Genomic DNA, 13,927 nt, shown 5'->3' with positions numbered 1-13,927 from the left:
AACTTGGTTTGTTTGGATTACAACATAAAACTCTCTTCACATCTTTGTACTAGTTGAAAACTTACATTGGATCAATTCATATTCCAATAAATTTCTCCTCCTTCTCTAAAACTGCAGGGATTATTCAAATAAATATATTAGCTTTTGTAAACCCACCATCTTCAGTCTAAGGAAACTAAGGGGATCATTGGCATTGAGCAATTCCTAAGACAAATCATGAAGGCCTGTTAATTAGCTTTGAAGATTAAGGACCACTGCCAAACAAATTGACACCACAAATGCTTATACTTTAATTATTGTGCAAACCTCTCTGCTGAACTGAACCAGATAGGATTCATCTATTTAGTTTCCCAACAAAGACCAATTAATAAAGAGAAATGAAATGTGGTTCTTCAGAAAGCAATGGAATCTTCTTTGAATGCACCCTGGTATTTGCGACATGAGTCACTGGGTTCTGACTTTCTCCATCCCTACAATTTTCACATTCACAGCTTTAACTGTGTGACAATGGCCATTGTGGCAGGATGCAATTATGAATCAAAGCTATCCAGATTTGCCAGATATCCTTGGGAACATGTCCAGTCCGCTCCACGCAACACGTATGGTATGACGGTTGGGATTTGCTGAGATTTTATCACTCATCAAAATAGTTTTTGAAAGCCTAGGATAATGAGCCATAAACATTTGGAGGTTCAGTATTCAGTATTGAGCAATGTGCAATTTCCAGTCTGGAGATAATCTGATGCTGGTTTTATTGTGATATTGTCATCCAGTGTGTGGTCCAGCTGCTCAGAGCTGAGGAAGCCTTTTATATATTGTGGTAACACACAGCCAAGCCACCCCAGTGGTCAGCATTGAGGAATGTTAGAAGTTGTAAACCAGCAAGAAGCCCATTTCTAAGCTACGCACTGAAACTTAACCAATTATATATAAGGAACATATTAAATGGATCTGATATTGAATTAGAATGCAATCAAGTGATTTGTATCCTACACTACTGTTTGTAATAGGGAAGCCTTTATTCATTCCAGCACCTTTTCTCAGATTGAATGATTAGACTCTGAGAAGTAATAATTCCAAAGCATTCAAGCTAAATTTAATTTCTTAAATGAATAAGGGCCTGGAACATGCTTTCTCTCGAAGGATTCCTGTGCTTACAGTGAGCAGAACTGTTTTCAAGTATGCATGATGGACGTGCAGTGGAATTCAGAAGGTATGTTATACTGCTTTAAATTATTTTTAAAATAGCAAAAAAAGCATCTAGAAGAAGAAATGCATATAAAAGTAGTGGGCTACAATTAGATATGGATTTGTTTATCTGACAACGGGAAGAGATCATAGATGTATGGAAGTTAAAAGATCAGGAAAGCAGTTATGGTGGATTCAATCTGAATGCCCTACTAAATTTGGACAATTCCCTCCCCCCACCCACAAATAAATCCTGAATTTCTTTCCCTAATCAGTCAGTAACAGAGTTTCTCAGAAGAATAACATGCTTTGCTGACAATAAAAAAAGACCAAAAAAAAATTTACAACATGTGCAAGAGAGAGCGAGATCAAGGAAAGAGAAGGAAAGAAAGTCTTTGCTCTGTAAAACAATACCACCTACTCAACACAATGGATGATATTTATGAAGTAAGTTGCCTGCAATGGGATGGGATGGACTTGAAATGTGTGCAGATTGCACTCACTAAATTATAATAATCAAGTGCAGCTGCTTCACTCATGATGACTGTGCAGAGCCTCCTCTTTGATAAGGACAAACCATATATGGTACATAACTCCTCTTCTTCCTTCTCTGCCTCCTCCCTTCTTCCTCTTCTTCCTTCCACTCCTGCTCCACCACCTTCTTTTTAATCATTCTTCATTCTGATATTTCCTCATGTTAAATATCTTCTAATTTTAATGCTAGTTGGGTTTTTTGCAAATGTTTCTCTTACTTACCTACAGGAACTAATAGCAATTCCAAGAGTATTTAAATTTAGAACATAGCTTGGGTAAAATATTAAATACTCCTTTCTTCCCTAGCATTAGTTCTGGGTTCAAATTTAGAGGCATCTGTATTCGCTTCAATTAACAGAGCAAACTGAGGGAAAGGGACAGATAGAGAGAAAAAGATAAGTGCATGAAATAATTTGCAGCTATTTATGCTTTTTTCTTCTAATACACATGTTTTGTAAGTAGTTTTGTCTAATATATGTACTTTTTGCAAGTCATTTTCTTCACTAAAGTGCATTTTTGGATGTTGTTTTGGAAAGGTACATGATTTTCTGTATGTTTTTCCCCAATAAATGCATTTTTTGTTCTTATCTTTTGCAGGGAGAATCAGCATTGGAACATGAGGCAGTATGAAAAGTAATATTTGAATATTTGTGTTTGTCATGTTTATTCAAAAATACGAAATTAAGCAAGGTCAAATTAAAATGTGAACCAAACACATTTCCTATCTTTCTTTAATTACAGGTTAATCAACTTGGAAAGTTCTCATAATTGCTATGTAGTATTATTGTGCTACATAATTTTAATGTATGCCAAAGTTTAGCCACAGCAAAGTCTCATTTGGCTCAACGAGAAAAAAGAAACAAACTAAAGCTTAATTCCCCACTGAAATCGAGAACATGAAACCATCTCATTTTCCTTAAAATGATTAATTGCACCACTGCTATTCTCCTTTAGCTTTTTTTTTTTAATCCCCAATTTTAATAACAGTAGGTTTAGTGTATATGAAGGAACAAATGATCCACTTAAACCTTCTGGAAAATAATTCAGTATTTCTTTTTCCTCTTCCTCATTACATATCAAGGAAATATTTTTCCAAAAGAACTGCTGTAGTAGATTCTGAACCCATTCAAGAGAGAGACAGCAAAGATGGATAGGAACTGTGAGTGAACAATCATTTGTTTCCTAATTGCAAAGAAGAACTTCAGTACATTGGACTTTGCTAAGATATAAGAAGCTAAGGCTTTGTTTTCATGAAACATATAAACATTTCACATCTGAATCTGCATTGTTTGGTTTACTTGGATGAGATAACATTTTGCTGGTCCAGATTACTTTCACACATACTCATTGATCTGATCCATTCTGTTTTTTGTACTCATGAAAACATTTTTAAATGTTTCCATATAAGTGCTTTGGAACTACATCTTTTCAAACTGTTTACTGCAAACATTTCTAAACATATCTAGATTGGGACAATTTAAATGATGAAAAGAAGGATAGCAAATTTATAAATTAAAGAATAATTATATTGATATGTGGGAGGAATATAGACCCTAATCTATCATGCTGGTCCAATATAGGTTGGCAGATGTGATTGGTGTTAGTTTGAGGTATGCAGTATGGCCTGTTCGCCTTGGGAGACCCTTTTGGATATATACATGTCCGATAACCTAGCCCACAATTTCATTTACCCAGTCAAGCATCTTTGCCTTGACACATCCCAATAGAATGAAATGGGCTGGTCACACAGCAAGAAGAACTGATGGCAGTGGACCAAGGCAGTCATAGAATGGATCCCACTTGATAAAAAGTGTCCATGAAAGAGATCTAAAACAAGATGGATCAATGACTTCAGAAACTATGACAGGCCCAATTGACAAAGGAAAGCTCAGGACCGTATTGGTTGGAAACATGTGGAAGAGACCTGGGATAGACAATGGTTAAAATAATGATGAATGATGATATTGATATGCATGTCTTCAATTGCTAAATGCATTTGTGCTGGATTGTCTGTTCCTAAAGACAAACCTGGATATAATATATAAATCACAAAAGACATTTTGGCAAGGAAGATCATCCTTATATACAGTAAATCAATACAATGTAAGGAGCTTCTAATGGATTTTGATACTATGTCAGAGAAGATCTTATTATTCAGATGCAGTGTAACGCCATCTGAAATAGAAGCAAAGGCAGTTTGGGACCCAGCGACAGTGCAAAATAAACATGTCAACATTTATTTTCCTAATGCACGCCAAAGACCCCTAAATCTTTGACATGACTTCCAGAAATTTAAGCAAAGAAAAACAACTCTTTCTTTCAATATTGTCCTGTCAAGTCGAAGAATCTCAGTTCCCAAAATGCTTTGTAGGCTTTTCACATGAATGTATTGAAATGTATTTGAAAAAGACTCCATTGACTGGTGGTAGGGACTGAGAGAACCAGTTCAACTTTCAGACCTATTTTTTGGCTTGCATTGGTTTTCCAGCTTTCACTCTACACAAAACACTGAACTCATCTGTCTGGCAAAAAGCTTTTAAGTAACATAGTCAAATTCTGCCTCTGGGATGCAAGCTGTTCTTCCCAAGACATTGGCAAATCTGCTTGGATCTCAACACCATCATTTCTTAACTCAGTGGAATCCCTAGATCTCTCTTGATGCATCATGGAAAGGAATAGAGATAGTGGATAGCAGAGCAGAGCTATATGGCAAACAGGAAAAAATTCAGAATGGAAGAGTTTGCCACTTCACCTTTATAGATGTACCTGGGTAACCTTCTAACACCATGGAATGCTTTGACCTTCAGTATTACCAATCCTCACCTAACAGGTTGAGACTATAGCCACATTAGCAAATCATGCTTAACTCAAGTAGTGCAATATATTAGCACAACACACTGAATCATTAACCCACTAAATGGGCTCTGTTTAGACAACATGTTAAGTCAAAAATAAACACATATATACATACAAAACCTCTATTTGAGCCCCAGTGGAATCCTGGAAAGCCATAAAGCACTCTCTGTACTCCCAAGCCTTGGACCAAGGGAGAACAGAATCTTTTGCCAGTTGTGTTTTGTGTATGTTTTAACGTTGTTTGGCCAGATTTCCCACCTTGCTCATCTCCAGAGTCAGTCTGGAGTCAGGTAACACTTAAGTTGACTCTTTCTCCTGCCAGATCTCTCACTGACCTAGTTAAGCATACTGCGGGAATCCAGCCAGGAAAAAAAAGTTTCTTTGCTTCTATCATTGGAAACTGAGACAGAGTTCCTTGATTAATTGATTAATTAAGTGCCATCAAGCTATTCCCAACTCTTAGTGAATGAATAAATGATCTCCACAATGATCAGATCACATGTTAAATCCTAAACCTAGTAGGTTAACTGAACACCTGCAATCTTTAAATGACATGTTATATACAATCAAAAAAATTAGATTATGGCTTATACAATATGCTCTGCCATAACAGCTCTGGTCATCTAGAAAGACCCTACCTATCAGGTTTTTGGAATATGGGTCTTTTTTGTGGCAACCCCAGTTTAGGGACCTACATGCAACTCTCACCTTGTTAATATTCTATAAGCAAGTCAGGCTGTATTATATCAGTGTAGCCATGGGCCTTTGTAGTTTTGAATGGGGGTGTTCATCTACATTTAATTTTGGGGTTTCATAATTACACATTTCTATGCTCTTTATTTTGCAGTGTGCCACCAGAGACCTCCAGAATTGGACAGGCTACAAACACTGCTAAACAAGTAAATGCAGAACCACAGCATGTCTAATGCTTAGCCTAACGGGTTATGCAAATTCAGCCTTAGAGTGATACTTGATAAGCTTCCAAGAATCTCCTGGATTACCCTGAAGTCTATTTCAAAATCCTTGCTTTTCTACAAGAGCCTGATATTTGACCATCTTAATACTTGCCAATTTTAATAATTATATGTTGCCGGTATTAGTCTCCATATTTGTGCCCAGTTTCTTTGCAGGCATGCTGTTGCTAGTGGTAACATGTAGCTTCTATAACAGCATGAAATATTTAATTAGCTGCCAAGTAGGATAGTGATTTTTTTTTAGCATTAATCCTTTCAGCATGTACCCCCCCCCTTCTCCATGGAAGAAAGAATAAGGAAATGAATGTAAAATATGGCTTTTCAGGTTGCATTTTGCTGTGGTCCAAATACAGATAATTGCAGTATCCTTTGATACATACGTTCTATATTACCTATATATAAAGGAGTGTAAGTTAATATTTCTATCTCAAACACAAGAGAGGATTGAATGATTGTTTCTAGGTATTCTTAACAGAAAATTTTTTTATACAAACTGGTATCTGGTATCCTTTTAGAAATGATGTCGTTTGCATGAATATTGGGTGCAAATTCCTAAGGATAGGATATGAAAAGTTGTTATTAGAAGTTCTAACTTGGAAGAACTGTATGTGTATACAAATCTTTGAGGGCTTGAACAAAGCTACAGTACACATATCTAGGTCTGCTCAGCTCCACTGCACTTTATAAATGATTTTGAAATGATTACACGTCATGAAAAATCAGACAAAGGTAAGGTTCCCTACTAAGGACATTTGGAATTCAATGAATTAATTGCTACAATGTAATCGCAATTAGTTAAATGCAAGTACGGTAACAAGATTTTGTGCTAAATAGTTTTCCCCTTCCTCATAATTTGGCAAGAACTTTTGGAAGATTCTAGAAATGTAACCCAAGGCTCTGTTGGCTATCTGATCTTCTAAGGTTAAAAGAGGCACCTTCAGTCTATGCTTGGCATAGGCTTTTCAGGTTGTTTAGCCACTGTTGCCCAATCTTCTTTGAAAACAGAGATGCCAAGGGTGGAACCTGGGATAATTTACAGGAAAAGTAGGAGCTCTGCTAAAAGCCATCCTCTCTGAATGTCTGTCCTCTTCTCACAGCCAGCCGCCTGTACTATTCATTTTTGGTTGTGGTTTCACTTAGACTGTGAAGCAGCAATGGGACTCCAGAATTAGTACCGGCTGGCTGTCAGGGCTCCAACAAATCCCCCTCATTTAAAGCAAAAGTCTCTAGCCGCATCTCAGAAAAAGTAAATTGGTTTAATAGAAATTGCCATGTTGGTACTAAATCACATCATACATTTCCTCCTTAACCCTGGTCTTTCCTCCACCCGCTGGATGTGACTTCTCCAATAGGACACATCAGTCTCCAAGAGTCATCCATCATGCTCTCCAATAACCTTCTTATGCTCTGACAACTTTAGGCTGCTGAGTTGATATCTAGGCATTTCAAGAATGCCTTGTTTTCCCACACTCTCTTTTTCTGGCAGCTAAAAAGACTAAAGGAGTATCTTTTTAGCTGACAGTCTTCAACAGTTCATTCCTCAGCCAAAAGACCAGCCAGGCCAGCTTTCTATCAAGTGGGATCTCGAGATATATTTTTTAAAAATTTGGTTTTAAAAATTGGGATAATTTTTGAGCACCTATGAAAGAAATGTGTCTGGTGGCCTCAATGCAATCTGTATAAAGGGTAGAGCAATGCACCCTTGAAAACCTGTTTGGAAGAAGCATTTGGGGCCTTTTTTTGGTATTCATTGAAACAATGATGTCTTTCTCTGGGCTTCCATGTTAAGTATGAAAAAAACAAGTTGTTTTAATGATTTGACCCCTTATACCTGTGGCATTTTTTTAGGCTCATGTAATGTGCACACACACACCCAAAAAAGCTGTGGCTGCTTTAATTAGTAATAGAGAGATGCGATACTTCTGCAAACTCTGAAGTAGTTATTTGAATCACTTTCAAAGCAAGCATAGTCCTAACTGAATTCTCGACCATGTCAATTGAGTATAATGGGGTGCAGAGATAACCTTGATATAGGAATACAATAGTCATTAGGAGAACCATTAAAAGAAAATACATGACAACTTAATTCTGAGGAAGGAGAGAACGTGAGGAAGAAATTCAAAACAACTCTGCTTTGATTCTATTTGGTATAAGCGGGGGCAAAGGTAAATTGGCAGGTTTTCAAGGTTCTGTTATTATGGTGTACAACAATAAAGTCAAATTCCTGTAATCAATAGGGTGTCTGTTTTCTGACCTGGCCTATTGTAAAGGGCTGCCAATGATGCAGTCAATTACTCGAAGGAAACTCCTTAAAATAGTTGCTTTTTTCTGGCTGATATGGAAGGATCTATCTATTTACAGCACCTTTTCAGAATCATCTTCAAACTACACCCAGCCATAGTAAGAGGCAGCTTGGAATTTGTAGAGGTTTCTGACTTCCTCTACATTGAAATCATCAAAACCTGCACAAATATATTAGAAGGGAGTGGGGGATTTAGAATTAGAAAAAGATAGTAATGGAATCTATTGGAAGCAAAACAAGGTTTACAGATTGCCAAGGTGAAAATTGAATATAAAAATTGCTGTAATCCCTAATCCTTCTAAGTAAAGAAAGGAAGTATAACAACATTCTAATCAAACAGAGATTAAGTCACATTTTCACATAACTGGATGTCTTCAGAAGGCATTTTTTGCCTTTGTTTGAACAACTTCACTTCATTGCTACATAGCAATACCTAGATGACATTGATTGACTCTAAAAGCTGAGTAGGATTAAATCTGGTTACTATATACAGTAGGTGAGAGATCTCCACATAATTCCAAGGTTAGACCGGGATTCTGAATGAACCTTCTAAAATAAGGCAATATCAATCCCATTTCTATACCTGTTGCAAAGAAACCTCTATTAAAAATAATTATAGAACCTAATTCCCTGCCAAGCTGAAAAACATAAGGACTTTAAAGAACTAAACCATCACTGAGTTTTTCTTATCTCTTTGTACATCAAAAATAGCCAGGGACAATCACCAGGAAGGTACAACTTTTTAGCCCTATCTATCACAGATCAAGAATGGATGGATTGGATATTACCTTGGCTGCTACAGAAGAATTGGGTTTCTCCAAAAGGTCCCAGAGTTTTTTTCTCTTTTCTGCACAGCAAGTGTTATCAAATTCCTCTCCCTCCCTTTCACGCATGGTCTCTGCTTCTCTCTTGAGCTCCTCATTCATCTGTTCCTTTTTCTGGTGGTACCTTGCCTGGCAACAAGACTCTAGATAAATTTCATCAATTCCCCAATAATCCAGTTCTTGGCTGAAGGACAAGGCGCACATTTCCTCCATCATGTGCAACTTGCCCGTCCGGTAAAAGTTCAAGATAGAAGTAAATGCCCCCGGGTGCCTATCAAAGAAATATTCATTCTCCTCCAAGTTATAGTCATCACATATATCCATCAGAGATTCATGAGTATTGCAATCTCTGAGTTTACCCAATCTTGTCCGTGGTAACCTGTCCAAGGTTCGCCATAAAACCTCATGTGCCAAACCCCCCACGTTAAGTTTGACCCTTCTGGAACAAGCTTTGCTCCTGACAATCTCCATGGGATCCGGGGGCAAAGAGGTAGTAGATCGAGATCCATGTTTATTCATTCCTGCAGGCATTGCTTATCTTTTAAAAAGACTGAGACAGGTTGACAAGTGATTCCTGGGGTCTCACAGTTCTAGACAGGTTCTCTTCATCTGTTTTCCTGCTCCTCCATGCCTGTAAAGAAAATAATGCACAGAATTACTGGTAACTTCAGCAAATTAAATGGAAAGCTTCCTTTGTTTGCAAACTGCCTGTTTGTTCAATTAATCAGGGAGATATACAAATAGCTTGGTTAGTTTGCTCCAAGGAGCAGCAGAGACAGATTGGCTGTAAGAGCACAGGCTGCTGTTCAGTGTCATGGTGCTGAAACTGAACAAAAAGTCCTAAAGAAAGTGAATTGAAAGGAGAGGATGCTAATAAGGGCTTATTAGCTAACAAAATCTTAGTACAGACTTTGTCCAATTCCTTACATTTTAGTAGTAAGGAGCTATCCACTACCTAAAGTGCTGAAGACAAATTCTTTATATGTCTTCTCCCAAAGGCACAAATATCTGTGTTGTATCATTCTGGAAAAGCTAGATCATCCTCATAAGCTCAACATCCATTTTCATTCATTTCAACTTTCTCAAAAGCATCCCATATTCATTTTTCATTTTTACCTATCCTTTTAGATTAAAAATTAAGATACATTTGTGGACATGTTTGAAGAGATAGGCACATAATGTGGGCCAATCATTCAAGTCATGTTAACATTTGTCATTTTAATGCCAGTTAGCTTCTTTCTGTCCTTTTGCAGTTCCTTCACACACACACACACACACACACACACACACACACACACAAGCAGAGGTTCCAAGCAGAAGCTTGTTTCTTGACAGGGTGTTTTCTATTATCATTAGAAGCTTTGGACTTTGGAAAAAGGATGAGTAGGAAAATAGGCCTATGGAACAAGCTAAAGGATCTGACAGTTAACTACCCTGAGGTAATATAATTCTCAGTGTTTCATCAAGAAAGGCCAAAAATCAAACATCTTTACCCATAAAGTATATATGCCATAAAAATATAAAGAAATAATCAGGCACAGACCCACCAAAATGTATATTCCATTATTCAGATATGTACTTTTTTGTACACAATCTTAAGAAAACACATTATATGCTACATTATACTTTCCCAGGGAGAGGGAAAGAAGAATTTACAATAATGCTGACATAAACTGTACACCACTTTTCCCATGGCCTTTTTGCTTTGCAGATATGACTACAATAATCTTTTAATTTAAATTGATCTACCTGATCATCTATCCACTAAAATGCATGCATTTTCAGACTGAAATATCAGCATGTATTTTGTATTCACTAGTTCTAAAATATCAAAGCATTGCTCATTTCACCTATGCATTTAGCTACATTTTCCAAACAAGTTCTCCTTTGCTAAAGGGGCGGATTATGTTTTAAACAGTGAACAGATTATATTTAACAATTTAAAGAAGAATGGACATCTCCCCCTTTACTCCCTCCCTGTGTGCTTCTCATCTTTTTGTAGCAGCCCAGGCTGACATTAACAATTTACAATAGTACATCTATTAGCAACCTTGCTTTTAAAACTTACATAGCCTTCCTTCTAGATGAAGAACATCTAACACAGAAGAAAACCAGGGTACTTCCACAGCATTATATTCCTACTCTCTGAAAGTGGTAGCTTTTTCAACACAATGGCAAACTGGTTGCAGTCAAAACAAACCCCCAGACACATGTTGTGCACGCGCGCGCGCGCGCACACACACACACATACACAGAGGCCCATAATGTGTATTTTAAACATCCCTATATAACCCATCTGAGTTAAGGAATGTTACCTATTTTAAAGACTGCCCTACAGGGAGCTCACTGGATGACAAAACATCAGGGGGTGGAGAGGAGAGAGAGACTTTTGAATAGTGTGATATTAAAAGGTCTGTAACGCCCTGCATGAAACAGGGGAGATGGGATTTTAAAAATGTTAGTACTGTATAGCGGGAGGAAGACATTCTGCTTAAATTTGTAGGCAACTGCATCAGCCAGGGTGGAAAGGGGTGTGTGTGTGTGTGTGTTCATCAATGCATTTGTGGCAAACGGAGTGTGAGGCCATCAGCTCAGTGCTTCCAAACAACCTGGCAATGGTGGAGGTGGCAATTAGGCTAGCCTGGTAGGGAAGAGAAGGAGCTAAACTGAGTTTTAGCCTAATGCAAACAATGATTTGCACATCTTTCTAACGATCTCTGGAAGGAGAGGAATCCTTCCTTACCACCACAGGGTGGGGTGGGGGAATAACTCACGAGAGTCGTCATAACAACAAAATATACGTGTGTGTGTGTGTGTGTGTGTGTGTGTGTGTGTGTGTGTGTGTGTGCATGTATGCATATTTATACGTATATATTTGGAAACGCCGTCAACCCCGAGATGCCTGCCTGCCTTACGTGCTTCCTCGCACTGTTGCTTTCTCCCAGATGGCCTCAGCCACCAGATCCAGCGATCCTTTCGGAGGAGCAGAAACCCTCCAGCCTCTCCCAGCCCAGGTTTTCCGCGGCCCGCCAAACCGTTGCCCCCGGAGGCGGCGAGATCCCCGTCTCCCCACGGCGGCGCCGAGCGATCGCGGGATCTCTCCCGCCGCTGCCCCCAATTTCCCCGCTGCCCGTCCGCCCCCACCCACCCCCGCCCAGCCACCGTCTCTCACCTCGCCACTGACTTCGTTTCCCACGACCGCAGAGCAACGCCGGAGCGGGCTTGCGGCGGAGAGGCGGACATCGGTGAAGAGAAGCTACATCCTGCTTCAGCCGAAGAAGGGCGAGATCAGCAAGCGGGCACGGCGGGTATCTTCCTGGCGAGTCGGGGAGGCGGAGTGGAAGGTGGCGGCAGACGGGAAGGGGGGGGGGTGCGGTGGAAACCCCCCTTCGCGCACCAAATCCCGGGACAACCGAGCAGATGGGGAGGGGCGTCACGCGTCCCCCAAAGTCTACAGCTCGTTCCCGAAAGGTAGATCGTTGAGGAGGCGGAGGAGAGAGGAAAAATAACCCATCAGGCCTCCAATGGGTCTTCGGAACTCCCGGGGTTCAGCTTCAAATCCACACCGAACGTGTGGACGGGTTCCCGGGCTCCCTGAGAATCAAGAGGCCGGGCAGCACTTCCTCCAGGCAATTCCTCTCCCTTCTCTGTTGTTGTTGTTGTTTTTCCCCCTCGTTTCTTAACGGAGATCAACAAGTCCGGTGAACCTCCGTCTCCCCCTCGCAATTCTGTCCCAGAGTTTTGCGGACAGGGATTTGGAAGTTGAACACCGGGAAGAGGAGAAGAAAAGAGCGCCATCTCGAGGTCGGAAGCGGCATTACGGGCGAGAGGTTTTAACGCTCTGCTCCCCTTGGTGGGGTTGCGACAAGAGGGAGGCCGGCAAAATGCGCCAGGTTTAATGTGGACGCGGGTCAAGAGTGAAAGGCAGGACACGGCGTGTGTGTGTGTGTGTGCTTAAAGCCGGGATTAAACCGAATTTGGATTCTCGATGTCCTGGAAGAAGAAGAGGCGGAAGTACTCTCCTTCAGAAACAGAGCACTGGCATTCAAGATAGTACAGAAGAAAAAAAAAAGATTTATTTTCCACCTTGTCACCTAACAGGCTGGGGCAGTGGGTGGTGGTGGTAGTTGGAAGACTTCCTCTGTCGGACCTCCTGAGAACTTGCGATCAATTCGAGCAGTTGCTTTGGTGGTTCAGACTCTGTCTTGAGTTGGGCTTGACTCTCGATGGACGTGTGGCAATTTTTGCAGCAGAGAAAAGAATTGGCAGAGGCCATGGAGGCCTGCAGACGGACAGGCTGCTTAGCGAAATTGCAGGCGCCTGGGCTGCCTTTCTTTTCCTCCGATTTGAGCCTTTCCCCCAGCGTTAACGGAGCGGAGTTGCCAATAAAGCGTGCAACTTTAAAACAGGTGTGGGAGAAGCTGGGAGGAGAGAGCAAGAGGAGACGGTGTGTTTTGGAGCAAACAGCAGACTACAATAGCCAAATGAAAGAAGGCATTTTTCCCCACTTCAGAAGGATTGGATGGTCCAAAACAGGGGGAAAGAAGTGTAGTATCACAGCAAGACAAGGCACAACATAAAAAGGGTAAAGGAGCTTTACATTAACCTTAAAATAAAATTAAAGTAAGATCTCAGAGAGAAGGAACTTAAGACAGAAACAGTCTTAAGAACTGATGATGCATACTAGCAGTAGCATAGAGGAGGCTATGACTATACAATATTTATATATTTATATTTATATATATATACACACACACACACACACACACACACACACACACACACACACACACACATATATATATATATATATATATATATATATATATATATATATATATATATATATATACTTATATATATATACATACATACTCCGAGAAGCACAAAGCTGAAGACACAAGCCTGAAGATGATGAATGAGACTTCATCGAAACGTCGCCTAGATACGTCCAATTTTACATGGGAGAAACCCCAAATAAAGATCTATCTATCTATCTATCTATCTATTTATCTATCTATCTATCTATCTATCTATCTATCTACACACACACACACACAAATGTATATATTTGTTTTCTTAAGTTTTTGCTGGTATTGATATGTATGGTATTCAGCTTTGTTTGGGTATTTTCCCACGTCATTGTAGTTGTGCTTTTAAAGTTGTAGCAACGTTTCGGCAGAATCTCATCTGCCATCATCAGGCTTCTGTATAGTGTTCATCTGTGAGTCAGGCTTTCACAGCTGTTT

At 39.7% G+C, this 13,927-nt stretch overlaps 1 protein-coding gene across 1 annotated transcript in view; it reads right to left on the bottom strand.

Moving 5' to 3' along the window:
* Positions 1-11,999, bottom strand: part of KCNB1 (potassium voltage-gated channel subfamily B member 1) — a 193,133-nt gene extending 181,134 nt beyond the window's left edge. Inside the window, exons 1-2 of the mRNA XM_026697304.2 lie at positions 11,851-11,999; positions 8,643-9,309 (exon numbers count right to left, since the gene is read on the bottom strand). Of these exons, the coding sequence (XP_026553089.1) occupies positions 8,643-9,209 (567 nt within the window). The 5' untranslated portion in view covers positions 9,210-9,309; positions 11,851-11,999. The remainder of the gene's footprint in view (positions 1-8,642; positions 9,310-11,850) is intronic.
* Between the last annotated feature and the right edge of the window lie 1,928 nt (positions 12,000-13,927).

Source organism: Pseudonaja textilis, chromosome 3, assembly GCF_049901715.1.
Source record: "Pseudonaja textilis isolate UNSWEBS1 chromosome 3, rPseTex1.2, whole genome shotgun sequence".
NCBI lineage: Eukaryota > Metazoa > Chordata > Lepidosauria > Squamata > Elapidae > Pseudonaja > Pseudonaja textilis.
This window is presented reverse-complemented; position numbering and strand designations above follow the sequence as displayed.